This window comes from Balaenoptera acutorostrata, chromosome 2 (assembly GCF_949987535.1).
Source record: "Balaenoptera acutorostrata chromosome 2, mBalAcu1.1, whole genome shotgun sequence".
NCBI lineage: Eukaryota > Metazoa > Chordata > Mammalia > Artiodactyla > Balaenopteridae > Balaenoptera > Balaenoptera acutorostrata.
The window spans coordinates 173,955,058-173,973,375 of NC_080065.1; the positions used below are offsets into that span (position 1 = coordinate 173,955,058).

An 18,318-nucleotide genomic window follows, 5' to 3' on the forward strand; every position below is an offset into this window, starting at 1 on the left:
GTTATGGGGATGGATGATGGTAATGGCTGCTTAAAACTGTAAATGTATTTAATACCACTGAACTGTATACTTAAAAATGATTAAGATGGTAAATTTTATGTTATGTGTATTTTAACACACTTTAAAAAAAAGAATATGTCCACATCCTAACCCCTGGAAACTCAGAATGTGATCTTATCTGGAACAGACATGTTTACACACAAAATGAGTTAAGGATCTTGAGATGAGCTCATCCTGGATTTAGGGTGGTCCTATATCCAATGACAGGTGTCCTTATTAGAAGAGGACAGGAGGGAGAGCTTCCCTGGTGGCACAGTGGTTAAGAATCCGCCTGCCAATGCAGGGGGACACGGGTTCGAGCCCTGATCCAGGAAGATCCCACATGCCGCAGAGTAACTAAGCCCGCAAGCCACAACTACTGAGCCTGCGCACCACAACTACTGAAGCCTGCACGCCTAGAGCCCGTGCTCCGCAAAAAGAGAAGCCACCACAATAAGAAGCCCACGCACCCCAACAAAGAGTAGCCCCCGCTCGCCACAACTAGAGAAAGCCCATGCGCAGCAACGAAGACCTAATGCAGCCAAAAATAAATGATAATAAATAAAATAAATATTTTTAAAAATCTTATCTATACAAACAAAGAAGATGACAAGAGGGAGTTCCCTGGTGGCCTGGTGGTTAGGACTCTGGGCTTCCATAGCCGTGGCCCGGGTTCAATCCCTGGTCTGGGAACTGAGATCCTGCAAGTCGAGTGGCATGGCCAAGAAAACAAACAAACAAAAAAACAAAAAAACAAGACAAAAAAAAAAGGAGGACAGGACACAGAGAGACACACAAAGAGAAGGCCACGTGACAACAGAGGCAGAGATGAGTGATGTGTCTACAAGCTAAGGAAGGCCAAGAATTGCCAGCAGCTACCAGGAGAGAGACCTGGGATAGATTCTCCTGCAGAGCCTCCAGAAGGATGTAACCTTCCTGACACCTTGATTTTAGACTCCTGGCCTCATGAACTGTGAGACAATAAATTTCAGTTGTTCGAAGCCACCTGGTTTGTGGTACTCTGCTATGGCAGCCCCAGGACACTCATCCAGGGTGCCCTTCCCTGCCCTCCACGTACTGGGATGAGGGCTGCAGGTCAGGCCCTCCACCCGGGGACCAACGGTCCCACTGCCCACCAAGGACCATGAGACAGCGGAGACTTCAAAGAGATGTTCCTTTTAATAACTGAGTCACCCAGAGGCACGGCCCATGGGCTGAGCCCCTGGGCATGGCTGGTGGCCAGACCCTATCGGCTTCCAGTGGCACCACTCGGCTTTTCTAAAATGAAGCCTGGAGTGGGCTGGCAGCGGGGCCCAGACTGGGAAGATCCCGGCCTACTCGGGCTGTGCGTGGTCCCAGCTGTAGCATCTCGGCACCAGTTACAAAGTGGAATGCTTCTCGAAGGGCACGGTCAGAAGTCGGGCTGCTGCCTCGTCCAGGAACCAGCAAAGTTTCCCAGTGCGGGGCTGGACCAGGGCGGCGGGGAGCGGGTTTTCCTCCTTGTCCTCCAAAATGCGCTGTGTGGAGAGGGCAGGAGCGTGGGGCCCTGCCCGCACCCCGGCACCCTTGGACCTCTCCGACCCTCAAGAGGTGATATCGCCCATCCCGGATGTCCTAGCTTCAAGCAATCAGGAGGGATGGGGTCTCTTCCTTTCTATCATCTGTGACTGTTTAATAAGGGGGTCAGCACACCTCTTCTACAAAGACCAGAGAGTCACTATTTCAGCTCTGCAGATCACACCCCGTCTCTGTTGCAACTACTCAGCTCTGCTGTTACAGGGCAAAAGCAGCTTTCTAAAGTGCTTGATTTCTTTATTTCAATTGTTTTATATTTAACAATTAAATATATATGTATATGCATTAAGTGCTACGAATTTACCTCTGAGCAGTTTTGGTCTCATCTCATCCATTTCATTTCATAATTGTTAACTCCTAACTAGCCTGTATTTGCAGTTTTCATCTCCCCTTCAACCCAAGACTTACTGAAATATCCTGGGATCTGGTGCTTTCAGCACAGTAGTGTCTAGGGCCATATTCTATGCCTACAACCTTCTTGGGAAGGGGGTCCTCAGCTGTTACCTTCAGAACAGCTGCCTTGCCTTCTCCAGTTGCCACAAAGATGATAGTTCGAGCTGCGTTCAGCACGGGAAGTGTGAGGGTCACGCGCTGTGGAGGTGGCTTCGGGGAGTCGCTGATGGGGGCCACAATCTTCTCCCGCTCCTGGGGAGGGAGGCCCAAGGTAGAGACAGGAGGACAATGTCACTTGACCTCTTGAGTACTCACACATGCCAAGTACTATCCATCCATCGTTCCATCCCGCCCTGCTAATCCTGTGGTACTTGATTTAAGGTTTCTGTTTTAAGATGGGTGAACTGAGGCTCAGAACGGTCAAGCCCAGTGGGCATGCCTGTTGGCAGAGGCTGACTCACAGCATGCTGTAGGCACCTTCCAGAGCTCTGGAAGCCCCAGATGGCAGAGGCTGGGGCTCAGACATGAGCAGGGCCTTCGTGGGTGTGCTCACCTGCAGGAGGGGGTGGTCTGGGAAGAGTGAGCAGGTGTGGCCATCAGGACCCACACCCAGAATCAGCAGGTCGAAAACCGGGATGGAGTCCCCTTGGAAGGCCTGGGTGAGGAAAGAAGACAGTCCCAAGAAGTTGTGAGGGAAGGCCGCAGAGGACACAAAGAAACAGTTGTCAGAAAAACAAGTCGCTGTAACCCAGTGAGAAACGCTCAGCCTCACCTGCAAAAAAAGGAACTCTTATCTACAAGGTTCCACATTTCACTGTCCAACTGGCTGACAGTGTGGGAATACAACTGTCCCCAAGATGTGAAGACCCAGGCCCACTACCAGGGTGTCAGAGACCAGGCCACCTTTGGGGTCCCCCAGGGCGGGGCTGTGGCCTCTCAGAGGGGGGATCCTCAAAGGGGGCTCTGCAGGGTGAGGCTGGGTCTGCTGACCGCCCCCAGGGAGAGTTTCTGCCAGTGATGAGCACACAGTGCCCCCAGCGGGGCGGCTCTGGCACTCTGGGAGAGGCCATTGGATGGAAGAGGGCTCGCCGCAGCTGCTCCGAGGGACTCACCTGTCTCAGCTTCTGGGCATAGTCCTCAGCTGCCTCCTCCACGGGCAGCTCGGGGTTAACGGTGATCACCTGGCTGTCGGGGATCGGCAGCCTGGAGAGCAGGTGGGTCTGCAGCAGACGGAGGCACGGTGTCACCAACAGAAACACATGGTCTGTGGTGGCGTGGGACTTGCACCTATGACTGCCTGGATCCTCCAGGTGAGGACATGGCTGTCATTATACCCACTTCCCGTGTGAGTGAGGATCCCAGTGGATCCCAGCGGCATTCCGCCAGGGGTCTTTCAAGTCCATGGTGTTTGGGGGTCTCCTGGCTCCAGCCTGCACCTGTGTGGCCACACCACAGCCCTGTTCCTAAACCCCCAGGGTGGGGGAAGGGGAGGTGTGGGATGAACTGGGAGATTGGGATTGACACATACACGCTACTATGTATAAAACAGATAGCTAATGAGAACCTACTGTAGAGCACAGGGAACTCTACTCAGTGCTCTGTGGTGACCTAAATGGGAAGGAAATCTAAAAAAGAGGGGATAAAAACAACAACAACAACAACAAAAATAAATAAATAAATAAAAATAAAAATAATATAAAATAAATAAATAAAAATAAAAAAGAGGGGATATATGTGTACATATAGCTGATTCACTTTGCTGTACAGCGGAAACTAACACGACACTGTAAAGCAATTATACTCCAATAAAAGTAAATAAACAAACAAACATACCCCCAGGGTCCTTTGGCCTTCAGGATAAAACCTAGCCCCTCTCTGCCCTCCACGAGGCCCTGCTGACCTTCCTGCCTCAATGGGTACACCAGCTGCTGACCCTGCCTGAGAAACTCTTACACATCCCTCAAGCTGCCTCGTCTGAGCAGCCACTCCTGCCTGCACCTCCCCCATACTGCTGCCTGGTGGCGTGACACGTAATTGTGAAAAGCACTGATTTCTCCTCTGGGCTGCCACTACGGGGTGAGCGTGCCCAGCACATAGCAGGTACCCCAACCTAGGATCCGTGGGTTTAATGGAGAAGCACCTGGAATCAGGCCTCCCGCAGGCAGAGGGCTCTAGCCCTCTTTCATGAGATGAGCCCCAGAGCCTTGGATCTGCTCTGGGATGGACGCTGGCAACCCCCACCTCGGTGCCTCCTTTTAGGCAGGGACTAGCTCAGCCCAGGCATTGCTGAGCTGAACCACAAAGTAAAAGCAGGTAAACAATATAGTTTTTGGAGCAGTGGGGGAAGGCAGCAGGGACATGGGATAAACCCGCCAGAACCTATGGTGCTGACCCCCTGAATGCTGGCCTGAGTGTGGGCTCTGTGTTGAGGGTAATGGGGAGCCAAGGAGGGTGTGTGAGCTGGGGAGGAGCACGATCAGATCCATTGTTGGAAAGACCTGCTTTGTCCAAGGTCCCCATCTATACACACCCTTGGGGATTGTACTGAGCAAAGCCGGATGGAGTACGGGTGCCCCATTTCTGTCACGTGAGTCCCCTCCTTAGCTGCCCTCCCCCAAAGGGTCAGAGCCATTCCCTCCTCCTCAGTTTGGGCTTCCAGGGAGCCCAAGGCTGGGCATCGGTTGGGCAGGTTCCTAGAAGTGGAACTGCTGGTTGATCGGGTGGGCTCTCTCTAAACACTTTGTAGGTGCTGAGGAACCATCCCCGGGAAGGTGGCCCCAGCTAGTCCTCCCAGCCTGGACAGCAGAAGGCCCATAGAACAGGGTGAGCCATTCATGCTTAGAGAGCCCCAAGGTGCCCGGGGTCCATCCTCAAGGAGAGGAATACCTCTGCATCCCTGTACCAGGTTGCTTAGTGGCCCCCCCCAAATTCATGTCCACCCGGAACCTTAGAATGTGGCCTTATTTAGAAAGAGGGTCTTTGCAGTTGTCATTAGTTAAGATGAAGTCACAGTGCATTAGGATGGGCCCTAAATCCAATGACTGGTGTCCTTATAAGGGGAGGACACAAAGAGAAAATCAGAGGATAAGATGATGTACAAGCAGAGGCAGAGGTTGGAGTGATGCAGCCACAAGTCAAGAAATGCCTGGAGCCTCCAGAAACTGGAAGAGGCAAGGAAGCATCCTCTCCTAGAGCCTTTGCAGGGAGCATAGCTCTGCTGAAAACACCTTGATTTTGGACTTCTGGCCTCTAGAACTGTGAATCAACACCTGTTGTGTTAAGCTACCCATTTGGTGGTACTTAGTTACGGCAGTCCCAGGGAACTAATACGATTCCCCTCATGGGGGAAATGGCAGGAGCAAATCCTCGCCCCACGTTTGTTCCCACCGCACAGCTTTTGCCTCTACTCTACGCTCGGCCCCAGCTCACCTGTGGCGGGCTCCTCACATCCTTCTGGTCACAGCCCAAACGTCACCTCCTCAGAGCCCCCCAGTGCCCACCATCCTGGCTGAAAGATGCTCCCCCCTCTTCCCCGGCACTTCCTATCATCTTACACTATTATCTTTTGTCCAAACTGCATTACGTTATGGCTCTGAGTGGATTTCCCTTATTTATTGCCTTGTGTGTTGGTGCCCCTCGCCCCACGACGAGCCCTGCGAGGGACCTGTCCCTAGTGCTGGATACATGGACACGCATTGAATATCCGTGCAACTTTCTCTTTGGCTGTTTTGTTAGAATTCTGTTACTTGAGCAAGTACGGCTTTTCTAATTAAAAGTCTTTCAAAGTCACGCAAAGTAAAAAGAAACAAGAGCCCACTTTTAAATTAGGCTCTGGGGGAAGACACACAGGAAAGCAGACTTAAGGGTGGCCCCTGTCCCTGCTATGGGTCCCAGGTGCTATCTGGGGGGCTGGGCCAGGCAGGTTCATACCCCGGCTCCCTCACTGGTCACTAGGTGACTCTCCTCTTCTGGCCTCAGTTTCTCCATCTATGAAATGGAGGTACTAACAGCCCCCGCCTCATAGGCTATTGTGGGGTTTCATCAGGTGATGGATAAGGCGCTTGGTAATCAGTAAACCTTCCTGCTTATTACCAAAACAAACAAAAAACTACCAGCTCAAGCTTCTTTGTGAAGAGAACTTAACACATCCAGGACCTGGGCGACCTGAGGCTTCTGGCCAAACCTGCCCCTCCCACACTTTCCTGGGCGGGTTTTCCTCCTCCATCCATGGCAAGAAGAGTTGACTGAGACGCGGGGGGCTCGGGGGGAGGTGTGGGCACCCAGCTCAGACCACAGATCCTCCAAGCCTCAGTTTTCCTGCTTGTAAAACGGCGGGCAGGGGGGTCCCCTGATTCTATAGGAGTCTGGGGCCCCAGGCCAAAGATAACCAGTCACGGAGTCATCACCGCCACAAGCTGTGTGGAGACCATCGAGAACTCGTCCAGGTTACAGATGGGGAAACTGAGGCCCAGGTTCCACACCAGATCCCTCCTACCTGGCTCTTCCCTAACTCTGCCTTTGCACGCTACGAGCCTGCGGCGCCTGACCTTCTCTAGGTCCCTGGAATGGACCACTGTTTCACCTCCACGCCTTTGCCTATGCCATTCCCTCTACCTGGCTACCGGATAAAGCATCAAGAGAGGCTTCAAGGTCCCCACTTTCCACCCGGGTGGCAGTGGAGGTGCAGCCCAGATGGGACCTCAGGGCACCCAGCAGACCATTCCCAGCTCCAGTCCAGATAGAGGCAGAGGGCACGGTGTGACCCTGCAACATCCCCGTAGCCTGGTTCAGGCGGTGGGCGCGGCCTTCTCGAAGTGACCCCCGGTGGCCCCCGTAGCCGGGTTCAGGCGATGGGTGCGGCCCTCTCGACGTGACCCCCGGCGGCCCCCGTAGCTCTCACCCGGTAGAGGCCGTACGTGCTCTCGGCATGCTCGAAGGGCACGAGGCGCTCGTCGCAGAAGCCCAGCGTCCAGCGCGCGAGGCTGGCGGGCCCGGCGGGGGCAGCGGCGGTGGGCAGCTCGCGGGCCAGCATCGAGACGAGGCTGCCGCCTGACAGGCCGAGCGTGAAGCGGGCGCGGGCCCCCGCCAGGCAGCACGCTGCCTGCTGCGCCACCAGTTGTGCCAGCGACGCGCCCAGCTCTTGCGAGCTCGAGAAGACCGAGATGAGGCCGGGGGCCGGCGCGGCCATGGCGACGGCGGCAGCAGGAAGGCGGAAGCCCTCCCGGCAGCCGCCAGTGCGCCTGCGCAAAGCCTGGTCCTGGTACACAGCTCTCGGTGCCTTTGGGCGGCTGCCTGTAGCACATGCGCAGTCCCACGAGTGAAGTCCCGGCGGAGTCGGGCAGCCGGTCCGGCCGCGCTCATTGATTCTTTGCACGGTCATCGAACTCTTTCCTGGGCTGCGGCAGGCGGAGCAGGTGCAATTGCGCTCAACCTCCCGGTATCAGGGCGGGGCCAGAGAAGGGAGCTCAGAGCTTCCAGGTTCGGGAAGAGGGGGACCTGGAGTCGGGTGGAGGGAGGTGATTTCCTGGAGGAGGGCGCATTTTGGTGGACTTTGCATTCCTGAACTTATGTTTGTCTTGCTGGTATTTGTTGTCTCTCTCTTTAATTAAAATATAGACTTGATGAGGACAGGGCTATTTGTTGTGTTCACCGAGTCCTCCAAAGCCCACTGAACTATGGCACAGTGTAGGGGCTGAAAATACACTTGTTGAATTTCTCCTGCATATTCTCTCTGGAGACCTCTGTGTCTCTCTGAGGACTCAGAGAGTCCTCCACCCTGGCTCTTGCCTGGAGAAGCTCCCAGAGTGAGGCAAGTGGGCCTTGGCTGATAAGATAGAATATTCAGGGAATAACATGGGCAGGGAGGACTGGAGGGGGCAGGAGGCCTGGTGGGTCAAGGCAGCTGGACCACGTCTCAGAAGCAGAGAGTTTAGGAGAGTGTAGTAAGTGCAATGAGGTTTGCATAGGTAGCGCATCTTTAAAAGAAGTAGCAAGAAAACAATTCCATTACAGTAGCATCAACGAGAATAAAATACTTAATAAATTTAGCAAAAGAGGTGCAAGACTTGTACACTGACAACTATAAAACTTTGCTGAAAAAAGTTGAAAGATGATCTAAATGAATGGCAAAACATCCGATGTTCATGGGTTGGAAGATTTCATATTGTTAAGATAGCAACACTCCCCCAGTTGGTCTATAGATACAATGCAATCCCTACCAAAATTCTGAGAGCCTTTTTTGTAGATATTGACAAGCTGACCCCAAAGTTCACATGGAATTGCAAGGGCCCCGAATAGCCAACCAATCTGGAAAAAGAACTAAGTTGGAGGACTCACACTTCTTTATTTCAAACTTAACTACAAGCTACAGTAACCAAACTGTGGTATTGACGTAAGGATAGACATATATATCAATAGAATAGAACTGAGTTGAAAAACAGCACAACAGACCATATGTCTTCAACAAGGGTGCCAGAACCATTCAATGGAAAAGAATAGTCTTTTCAACAAATGATGTCACAATTAGATAGTCACATGCAAAAGAATGAAGTTGAGGGACTTCCCTGGTGGTCCAGTGGTTAAGACCCTGCTCCCAATGCGGGGGCATGGGTTCGATCCCTGGTCAGGGAACTAAGATCCCACATGCTGCATGGTGCAGGCAAAAAAGAAAAGAAAAAAAAAAAAAAAAGAATGAAGTTGAACCTTGTAGTAGGCAGAATGATGGTCCCCCTAAGGTGTCCACGCTGTAATTCCCGAAACCTGTGAATATGTTAGGTTACTTGGCAGGGGGGAATTAAGGTTGCAGATGGAATTAGGTTGTTAATCAGCTGTCCTTGAAAGAGATTACCTGGATGAGCATAATGTACTCACAGAGGTCACTAAAAATAGAAGAAGGAGGACCAGAGAACTGACAGCATGAAAAAGACTCAACCCACTGTTGCTGGCTTTGAAGATGGAGCAAGAGGCCACGAGCCAAGGAATATTGGCAGTATCTAAATGCTGAAAAAGGCAAGGAAATGGATTCTCTCAGAAGCTCCAGAAGCAATGCAGCCCTGCCAAACCTTGATTTTAATCAAGTAAGATCCATTTCTGACTTCTCACCTTCAGAGCTATAATTGGTGTTATTTTAAGCCACTAAGTTTGTGGTGATTTGTTACAGCAGCACTAGAAAACGAATACAGATCCATACCTCATGCCATATATAAAAATTTAAATGGGTCAAAGACCTAAATGTCAGAGCTAAAACTAAAAAATTCTTAGAAGAAAACAAATGCAAAAATCTTTCTGTCCTTGGGTTAGACAATGATTCCAAAAGCACGAGCAACAAAAGACAAATACATAAACTGGACTTCATCAAAATGAAAACCTTCTGTGTTTCAAAGGATACTACCAAAAGAGTGAAAAGACAACCCACGGGATGGGAGAAATTTGCAAATCATATATCTTATAAGGGTTTAGTATACAGAATATATTAAGAACTCTTACAACTCCAAATAGACAACTGAATTAAAAATTGGGCAAAGGGTCCGAATAGACACTTCTCCAAAGAAGGTATACAAATGGCCAATAAGCACATGAAAAGATGTCCTGTTTATTAGCCCTCAGGGAAATGCAAATCAAAACTATAATGAGATATCACTTCATACCCACTAGAATGACTACAATAATAAAACAAGTAGTGCTGATGAGGATGTGGGAAATTGGAAACTCACACAGTGCTGCTGGTGGGGATATAAAATGATGCAGTCACTTTGAAAAACAGTCTGGCAGTTCCTCAAAAGATTAAACATAGCGTTACCGTGTGACCTAGCACTTCCACACCTAGGTTTATACCCAAGAGAATTCAAGACATGTTCACACAAAAAACTTTTGTGTGAATGGTCACAGCAGCATTACTCACGATAGCCAAAAAGTGGAAATAACTCAGTGTCCATCACCTGGTGAATGGTTAAACAAAATGTGGTTTATCCATACAATGGTATATTGTTTGGCCATAAAAAGGAATGAGCTACAACTTGGATGAATCTTAAAAACATACTGAGTGAAATAAGTGAGACACCAAAGGCCACATATTATATGATTTCATTTCTATGAAATGTCTAAAACAGATATATCCGTAGAGATGGAAAGTAGTACTTGCCAGAGGCTGGGGAAGGGGAATGGGGAGTGACTTCTAAGGGACATGAGATCTCCTTTTGGGGTGATGAAAATATTCTGGAACTACACAGAGGGGACGGTTGCATAACCTTGTGAATATACTAAAAGCCACTAAGTTGCACATTTTAAGAGGGTGAATTTTACGGTGTATGAATAATAGCTCACTTAAAAAATAAACCAGTGATTCAGGCACATGAGACAGCAGGAGCGAAGGCACTGAGGCCAGACACAGGCTGGAAACAACCATCCGTGGTGCAAGGAAAAAAGCCTGCAGGATGACAGTGCTAGCCAGAGCCTGGAATCTTCCCCAGAGTGATGGAGACCCTCAAGGGGTGTGGGGCAGGGATTCAGCCTGCAGCCGCCCATCCTCAGGAAGCTCTTAGCCCCCAACTCTCTTCCTCCGTGTGCCCTCTCGGGCAGCTGCTCCTCCTTCCTGGTCCCTCATGCACTTCTCAGCCCCTGCCTCTCAGTGTACTTGCCAACGCCAGGCTGGGGCGTTTTTCTTCCCACATCACAAATAAAGACATCCCCTCTGTGCACATCCTTCCAGGGCCCCTCCAAAAAGGAGAGGCTCGGAGCACAGCACCTTTAGATCCCAGCTCTCTTCCTGATTTACCGAGCGTCCCAGGGGCAAGTCACAGAGCTTCTCATCTGGTATAAAAAATACAGAGCTGGGCTTCCCTGGTGGCGCAGTGGTTGAGAATCTGCCTGCTAATGCAGGAGACACGGGTTCGAGCCCTGGTCTGGGAGGATCCCACATGCCGCGGAGCAGCTGGGCCCGTGAGCCACAGCTGCTGAGCCTGCGCGTCTGGAGCCTGTGCCCCGCAACGGGAGGGGCCGCGGTAGTGAGAGGCCCGCGCACCGCGATGAAGAGCGGTCCCCGCACCGCGATGAAGAGTGGCCCCCACTTGCCGCAACTAGAGAAAGCCCTCACACGAACCGAAGACCCAGCACAGCCAAAAATAAATAAATAAATAAATAAATAAAATTAAAAAATACAGAGCTATCAAGCCACGAGAAGGCATAGAGGAACATCAAATGCATCTTGCTGAGAGAAGCCAGTCTGAAAAGGTTACACATGGTGTGATTCCAAGTCCATGACACTCTGGAAAAGGCAAAACTGTGGAGACAGTAAAAAGATCAGGGGTTGGGGTAGGAGGAATGAAGAGATGGAACATGGGAATTTTAGGGCAAGAGAAACTATTCTTTGTGATACTATAACAGTGGATGTATGTCTTTATGCATTTGTTGAAACCCACAGAATGTATAACAGAGCGAACCCTAATGTAAACTGCGGACTTGGCTTAATAATAATGTATCTACATTAGTTCATCAAGTGTAACAAATGTAGCCCACTAATGCCAGATGTTAATTATAGTGGAAACAGTGGCGCAGAGGTGAGAGGGTATATGGGAACTCTGTATTTTCCGCTCATTTTCTTGTAAACCTAAAACTGCCCTAATAAGTAAAATCTATTAATTTTATTATTTTTAAATAAGTTTATTTATTTTTGGCTGCGTTGGGTCTTCGTTGCTGCGCGCGGTCTTTCTCTAGTTGCAGCGAGCCGTGGCTACTCTTCATTGCGGTGCGCAGGCTTTTCATTGTGGTGGCCTCTCTTGTTGCGGAGCACGGGCTCTAGAGCGCAGGCTCAGTAGCTGTGGCGCACGGGCTTAGTTGCTCCGCAGCATGTGGGATCTCCCCGAACCAGGGATTGAACCCGTGTTGCCTGCATTGGTAGGCAGATTCTTAACCATTACGCCACCAGGGAAGTCCCCTATTAATTTTAAAAAGCAAACAAACGCAGAGCCTGATCCTAGGGGCCATCAGGATTATTTTCTTGCTGGTCTGGAGAGAACTTCTTACACTGCTGCAGCTAGCGTCACAGGCTTTGCAATGAGAAAGGTCCCCACTGGGCCACTTTCTCACCAGAGCCCCTGACAATGAGTTCATTCCCCTCCTTGTGCCTTCAGTTTCCTCATCGGTACAACGAATGGGGACCATGATGATACCTTTGGAGGTGGTTGGATGTCTGAAGGGATGTTACCCAGAATGCACTTGCTTATCAGCACACCAGGGGAGCTCTATCCCCACCAGCAACAGATCCTTCTCCCACCCTCACTGGGCATCTCAGAGGCTATACCTTACATCCCCCTCCTTGCACTGTGGGCAGCCAATGACCAGCGCCACACATCAATGGTTCATCCATCCTTGAGCTGGCCGAGAACTCATCCACCCCCCTATCCATCCCCAGGGTGCTCCTTCCTAGCAAATGCTCCATTGTCATAAGACTTTCTTCCTCTGTCCCTTGAAATGGAGATGAGACATTATAATTCTGGAGGGGGGACAGCAGAAGGTGGGAGCTGAGAGTATGAACTCTGGAGCTCAAGGTCCTGGGTTCAAATCCCATCTCAGACAACTACCCTTGCAGGCTCAGTGGTTCTCGCCCAGAGCTATAGCCGTATGTGCTGACCCCACACACAGAGGGGCACCCTTCCTGGGGCAGCCGGACATGCCAGGACACACCCTCTGTCCCCGGCCATCCTGTGCACCTGCCGGAACCCATAGGCAGATAGGCTGTCCCTCTCCTGGGACCATCAAGGTCAGCACGGGGCTCCGGGAGGACCCAGAGGCTGCAGGGAGGTGGCGAGAACGCTAACCCCTGTGCGCCCCCCAGCCCCCATCCCCAGACCCCTGAAGCCTTGCAGGTGGGAGAAGAGGCAACCGGAGCTGTAAGCAAAGGCTGAGTGTGTTTTCCTCATGTCTGATGACTGTGTGTTCCCCGGGGAGGGGCCTGAAACACACAGGGTTCTGGGCCACGTGGGGACAAATGGTGAGTGACTGAGCTCCCATCAGGCACCAGACACTCCGCAGGTTTATTTCTTAAATTCAGCTAGGAAACAAAATCTCAGTGCTTAGAAAGGCCCATGCAAAACAGCATGGGGTCACCTGCTACTGGCCTTGCTGTTCTAGGTGCGGGACGGTGCTGCCGGAGGGAGAGACAGAGGGGCAGTTTGGGTGGCGGGCCCCAACGATGGGTGTCCGGGATGGGCCATTGACGAAGCTGATGGGGATGTCCGAGCCATCCTGGCAGGGTTGTCTCGGGATGTCACCAACCCAGGGTCCAAGCTGTCACTAGCAAGGCTAGCGGGACATTCAACAGGCTGGAACGCCTGAGGCCCAAGAGACCATCTCAGATGCCACCCCTGGCCCGGAGGCTTCCCCCAACCCCACTGCTGCCACTCCCATGGGTCCCTCCAGCAGCCACACCAGGTAGGATCCCCAAGAGGCCTCTGCCAGGGTGAGCCTCTGAGCAGTGGGCCACCCAGAGCCATCTTCAGGGCCCCTCCAGCAGAAGCTCCGTGCAGACGCCTGAACAGGGACGTCTGGGCAGGGGAAACATCCAAGTGGTCACAGTCAGTTCCGCAAGTTTCTGGGGTATCAGGAAGGGCAGGCAAGGCAAGGGAGACCCACCAGGGACAGGAAGGGCAAAAGGCAATTGGCCCGGCCAGGGAGAGACTTCCTGCTGACCTGCATCCCTGGCCGAGGCCCCCCTGCCCCCGGGCTGGCCAGGCGGACCACCCCCCGCTCCTCAGTTCAGCAAGGAGAGTGGAGGGCCTGCCTGGAGCTCGTGCAGGGCTACAACGTCCTGGAATCCAGCAGCCTAGGGAGGTCTGGGCTGGGTGGGCCTTGTTAAGGCACAGCTGAGAGGGAGGTGGAGAGGCCCTACTCGGGTTTACCACCCAGTGGGAAGGACCCGCGGAGGCCCCCAGGGCAGCTGGGCCTCCGCACAGACCCCAGCTCCCAGGAAATGTCTGTTCTACTTTCGGCAGGAAGAGGGCAGGGGAGGAGAGACGGAGGAGAGAGGTGAGGGCAGTCAGGGACAGCAGGGAGGCCAAGAAGCAGCGAGCAGAGACAGACACACACACAGACACAGGAGTGGAGGACAGGCAGGGGGCAACCAGACGGGGAGAGGAGGAGGGTGAAGGCGGGAAATACAGGCTCCTCCCGGGATCCAGTTTCTCTGCCCCCAGGACAGGGCAGGGCTGTCTGGCTCAAGGCGCCCTCGCTTGCTGGGCCTGGTGCAAAGTCTCTGGTGGGCCGAGGAAGAGCATCAGAGGGAGAAGGCGCCTGAACAGATGCGGGTGTAGACACCCTGATCCAGAGGCAGGTAGTGGCCCTGCTTCAGGTCCAGGAAGAAGAGCCGGTCTGAGGTCTGGCGTGGGTCGAAGCCCTCGTGCTGCAGCCTCGTCTTCTGAATCTTGAAGGTGCCTGTGGGGATGGGGGTGGAAGTGGGGGTGGGGTGGGGACTCGGCAGGGAGATTCCAGGAATCCCCCCCTCAACTCGCCATCCTGTCCTGCACCTCCAGGCCTCTGAAGAGGCCTCTGCTAGGAACATTCTTCCCCATTTTGCCTGCCTGACTCCCCCCTGGCCTTTGGATCTCAGCTTCATGCCCTCTCCTCCAGGGAGGCCTCCCTGACCACCCTCATCATGGCCTGAAACTCTGTGTACCCCCTGCCTGGTCACGTGCCGACCCCCCACAAGACCAAGAAGGTGACAGGGCTGGGTCTGTCACACAGTAGGTCAGGGGTCAGCAACTTATAGGCCCACGGCCCACCCCACGGGCCAGATTCGGCCCACCATACGAGGAAGCCACGCCCATTCACGTACACACTGTTTACTATTGCTTGTGCCCTACAGCTGCAGAGCTGGATTATTGCTGCAGAGTCTGTGGCCCGCAACTGAAAATATTTACTATCTGGGACTTTAAGGAAAAGTTTGCACTCCCTGCGGTAGACTATTAAAGAAGGGTTTTGTGAAAGACAGGATTAGGGTTGGTAGAAAAAAATTGGAGGGAGAATCCCTGTGTGCTCTAGAGTTGGGAAGGTTTTTTTTCTTTTCAAATGAAACTTCAAAAGCACAAACCTGTGTGCATTGGTGGCAGAGCGGTGAGCATAGCTGCCTTCCAAAAGCACAAACCACAAAATTGAAAAAGCAGAGGTGGTAGTGGTGGTGGTGTTTAAGTTTGTATCAAAATTAGAGGCTTCTTTTCAATAAAGGGCACCATGGACAGAGTTAACAGATTCCAAAACAGAAGAGATTTAGAAGGTCTGAAACCGCTAAGGAATTAACATCTAGACTATGATGGGAAATTCCCGTAAATCACAAAGAAAGATGAGGCAATACAAAGACGGGTCAAAGATACGAAGAAGGGTGATTTACAGCAGAGGAAACCTCAGAGGTGTGAGATGATTTGCTCAAACTTCCTAGTCATCAGACAAAATGCTGAATATGAAGAAATGCACCAAATACTGCAGGATGCCCAGTGGGAGAGGGAGTGAGAAATGGAAAGAAATAAGTATGTAAATAAAACAAGAAAAGGGCTTAGCCCACAGTGCTGGCTCATGAACCATTATGTCGGACCTGGCACAGGGACTGAACCAGGACAAATAAGTAAATGACTGAGGAACTAACAGACAGATGGATACACGGAGAGACAGGGGGCCGCACCTGTGGTGTCCACCTGGGGCAGGAGGCGCAGGAAGATGGGCCGTGCGTAGGGCGCCAGCACCTTCTGCAGCTCCTGGTACAGGGCATTGGGGCTCAGCTGGCCGTGGGGGTCCGCAATGGCCGCCATGCCTGCTTTGCCCTCCACCCCTGGAGACAGAGGTTTGGCTGAGACCACCACCCTTCCCCCCTCCATGGGACCAGATCCACCCTCCAACGGTGGCCCCTGGCTTCTGATCTCCAGTCCCTTCCACCTGGAATAATGCTTGCCAAAGCAGCAAACATTTTATGGAGCTCCTGCTGCACTCCTTGTAGCCCTGAGCCACAGCTGATTTCATGAGCCCATTTTCTGGATGAGGAAACTGAGGCTCAACATCAGGCACGAGGAGAGATTCCAGATCCAGGCCGCCACCCTGTCGGGTGCAGTTGTCCAGGCTGTGCACTGCTTTAGCTCCTGCCTACAAGGGTACCTGTACCTCCAAGCTCCTCCTGGCTGGGCTCCTCTGGGGCTGCTCCCAGGACCCTAGAACCACCCCCAGAGCCCCCAGCTTGCCTGGCACGGCCACCCCGTACACGGCCACATCTGTCTGGCCCAGCAGGCGACTCAGCACGCCCTCCACCTCAGTGGTGGAGACGTTCTCCCCACGCCAGCGGAAGGTGTCCCCGCTGCGGTCCCGGAAGTACATATAGCCCAGATCATCCATCACCAGCACGTCACCTGGCAGAGAGGAGAGGGGGAGGTAAGACGGTGACCTGCCATCCCTACAGCCAGCCCCCAGGGTCTGCACACCTGAGAGGTAGGCGCTGTCACCCTTGCGGAAGACGCTGTGGGCGATCTTCCTGCTCGTGGCACTCTCGCTGATGTAGCCATCGAAGCGACGCAGCGGGTCCTGCTGGTTGATCTGGCCCACGAGGAGGCCGGGCTCCCCTGGGGAGGAGGCAGCGCTCAGGCTGTGCTGGGTGGGCAGGAGGTGGGGGGCCCCAGCTCCCCGGGGGACTGGGCGGGACCCTGCTCACCGGCCTGGCATGGGATGCAGAGGCCCTGGGCATCCCGCAGTAGTTCCATGGTGTCCTCATTGACCTTCACCAGGCGGATGGGGTACACATTGGGCAGGATGCGGCTGTTGAAGCCACAGGAGCCGACCTGGGATGCGGCCAGCCGAGTCAACGAGGAGCCCCAGGGTGACACGGTGTCCTCCCCCCACACACACACCTTGCCTCTCCTGCCCCAGGGCCTGGAATTAGCACTCCTAGTGTCACCCAACTCTGTGACCTTGGTTGATCTGAAAGAGGGGGGTATTAAGTGCAGCATCCTGCCAGGAATCATGCCCCCTCTCCCACTTTCCCAGCCTCCCTTGCAGTCACGTGAGGAGACCTGCCAGCTGGCCGCCACTTCCTGGTCCTTAAAACTTTCCAGGCTGGCAGGAAGTGGATGCCCAAAGTGATCCTGAAGCCGTGTAGGGACACTGGCAGAGCTTCTGCCCGCTGCCCACTGCATGTCACCCTGCCTGGCTCAGTTCTATGAGCAGAAAGGCCTGTCTAATGGGTTTCTGCCACTGCACACGGTTGAGTATGTTTGTTACAGCAGCAACCTCTGCTGGTACGGCCAGAGTGTGCTCTGGGGCTGTCCATTCAACAGATGTGCGTGGTGGGGACTGTGCCTTGTCCTCAAATGCTGGGGACCCAGCAGCGAGAGACAGAAAGAACCCCTACCCCCTAGGGCGCTTTATTATTCTTCTCATTCTCTGTTCCTGACTTTGGATGGGAAGGGCTTGATAAGGGAGAAGGAGGGTCCTGAGAGGGCAGAATGGAGATAATAATTGTTAATCATAAAAGCATCTGTTTGCAGAGTGCCTGCTGCACAGGGAAGGGGTGCTGTGCTCAGCTCATGATGTTGGGTGATTAGAACAAACCTAGTAAGTTGTTAACCCCATTTACAGATAAGGAAACGAAGACCCAAGGAGTCTGAGTGACTTGCCCAGTAGGAGGAGATCAGCACCCCATTCCTGGCCCTGGATCCCCCAGAGCCCTGCTCTGCCCTGCCACCTCCACTGCTACAAATTGAGGCTCAGAAAGGCTGAGGCGCTTGCCCAGGGCAACACAGTCACGCTGTGAATTTGAACTCAGGGGCGACAGTCACATGACCGGGTAAGCCAGAAGAAAGCAGCCGAGTGCCCTGGCCGAGCTGCCCACCACAATCCAGGCTGTTCTCTGGGGACACGGGGCCGGCGACGCATAGGTAGCAGCGATCCCTGAACCCCGAGACCTGCCCGGGCCGCCCCGCCCGCGCCCACCTTCCCGTCCATGTTGGCGATGCTGCAGTTGCACTCGGTGGCTCCGTAGAACTCGCCGACCCGGCGCACGCCGAAGCGCTCCGTGAACTCCTCCCAGATGGCTGGCCGCAGCCCGTTGCCCACCGCCAGGCGCACGCGGTGCCGCCCTTCTGCCTCGCTCACCGGCTGTTTCAGCAGGTAGCGGCAGATCTCCCCGATGTACTGGACCACCTAGGTGGGTGGGAAGCGAGCAGTGGGCGCCTGCGCTGGAGCAGAGAGGAGCCGGCTGGGGGCGGAGGCTGCCGCGGGCCAGAGACCCCCAGACCCAGCGACCTCCCCCACTCCAACCTGGGCGCTAGCAACAAAACAGCCTTA

At 53.3% G+C, this 18,318-nt stretch overlaps 2 protein-coding genes across 5 annotated transcripts in view; both read right to left on the reverse strand.

Moving 5' to 3' along the window:
* Positions 1–1,199: 1,199 nt before the first annotated feature.
* PGLS (6-phosphogluconolactonase) lies at positions 1,200–7,247 on the reverse strand. Its single transcript, XM_007198454.3, has 5 exons — positions 6,908–7,247; positions 3,120–3,227; positions 2,561–2,662; positions 2,119–2,259; positions 1,200–1,556 (listed from the first exon to the last, which is right to left on the reverse strand). The coding sequence occupies exons 1-5, from the start codon at positions 7,193–7,195 to the stop codon at positions 1,419–1,421; spliced, it is 777 nt and encodes a 258-aa protein (XP_007198516.3). The 5' UTR covers positions 7,196–7,247; the 3' UTR covers positions 1,200–1,418.
* Positions 7,248–13,013: 5,766 nt separating this feature from the next.
* SLC27A1 (solute carrier family 27 member 1) overlaps positions 13,014–18,318 on the reverse strand; it is a 31,100-nt gene continuing 25,795 nt past the window's right edge. For 3 of the 4 annotated variants that reach the window (XM_007195490.2, XM_007195489.2, XM_057541232.1), the window contains exons 8-13: positions 17,965–18,174; positions 16,688–16,814; positions 16,461–16,598; positions 16,224–16,388; positions 15,674–15,820; positions 13,014–14,433 (exon numbers count right to left, since the gene is read on the reverse strand). In XM_007195490.2, coding sequence (XP_007195552.2) covers positions 14,276–14,433; positions 15,674–15,820; positions 16,224–16,388; positions 16,461–16,598; positions 16,688–16,814; positions 17,965–18,174 — 945 coding nt within the window. In that variant the 3' untranslated portion in view covers positions 13,014–14,275. The remainder of the gene's footprint in view (positions 14,434–15,673; positions 15,821–16,223; positions 16,389–16,460; positions 16,599–16,687; positions 16,815–17,964; positions 18,175–18,318) is intronic. The other variant, XM_007195491.2, reaches the window with a different exon arrangement.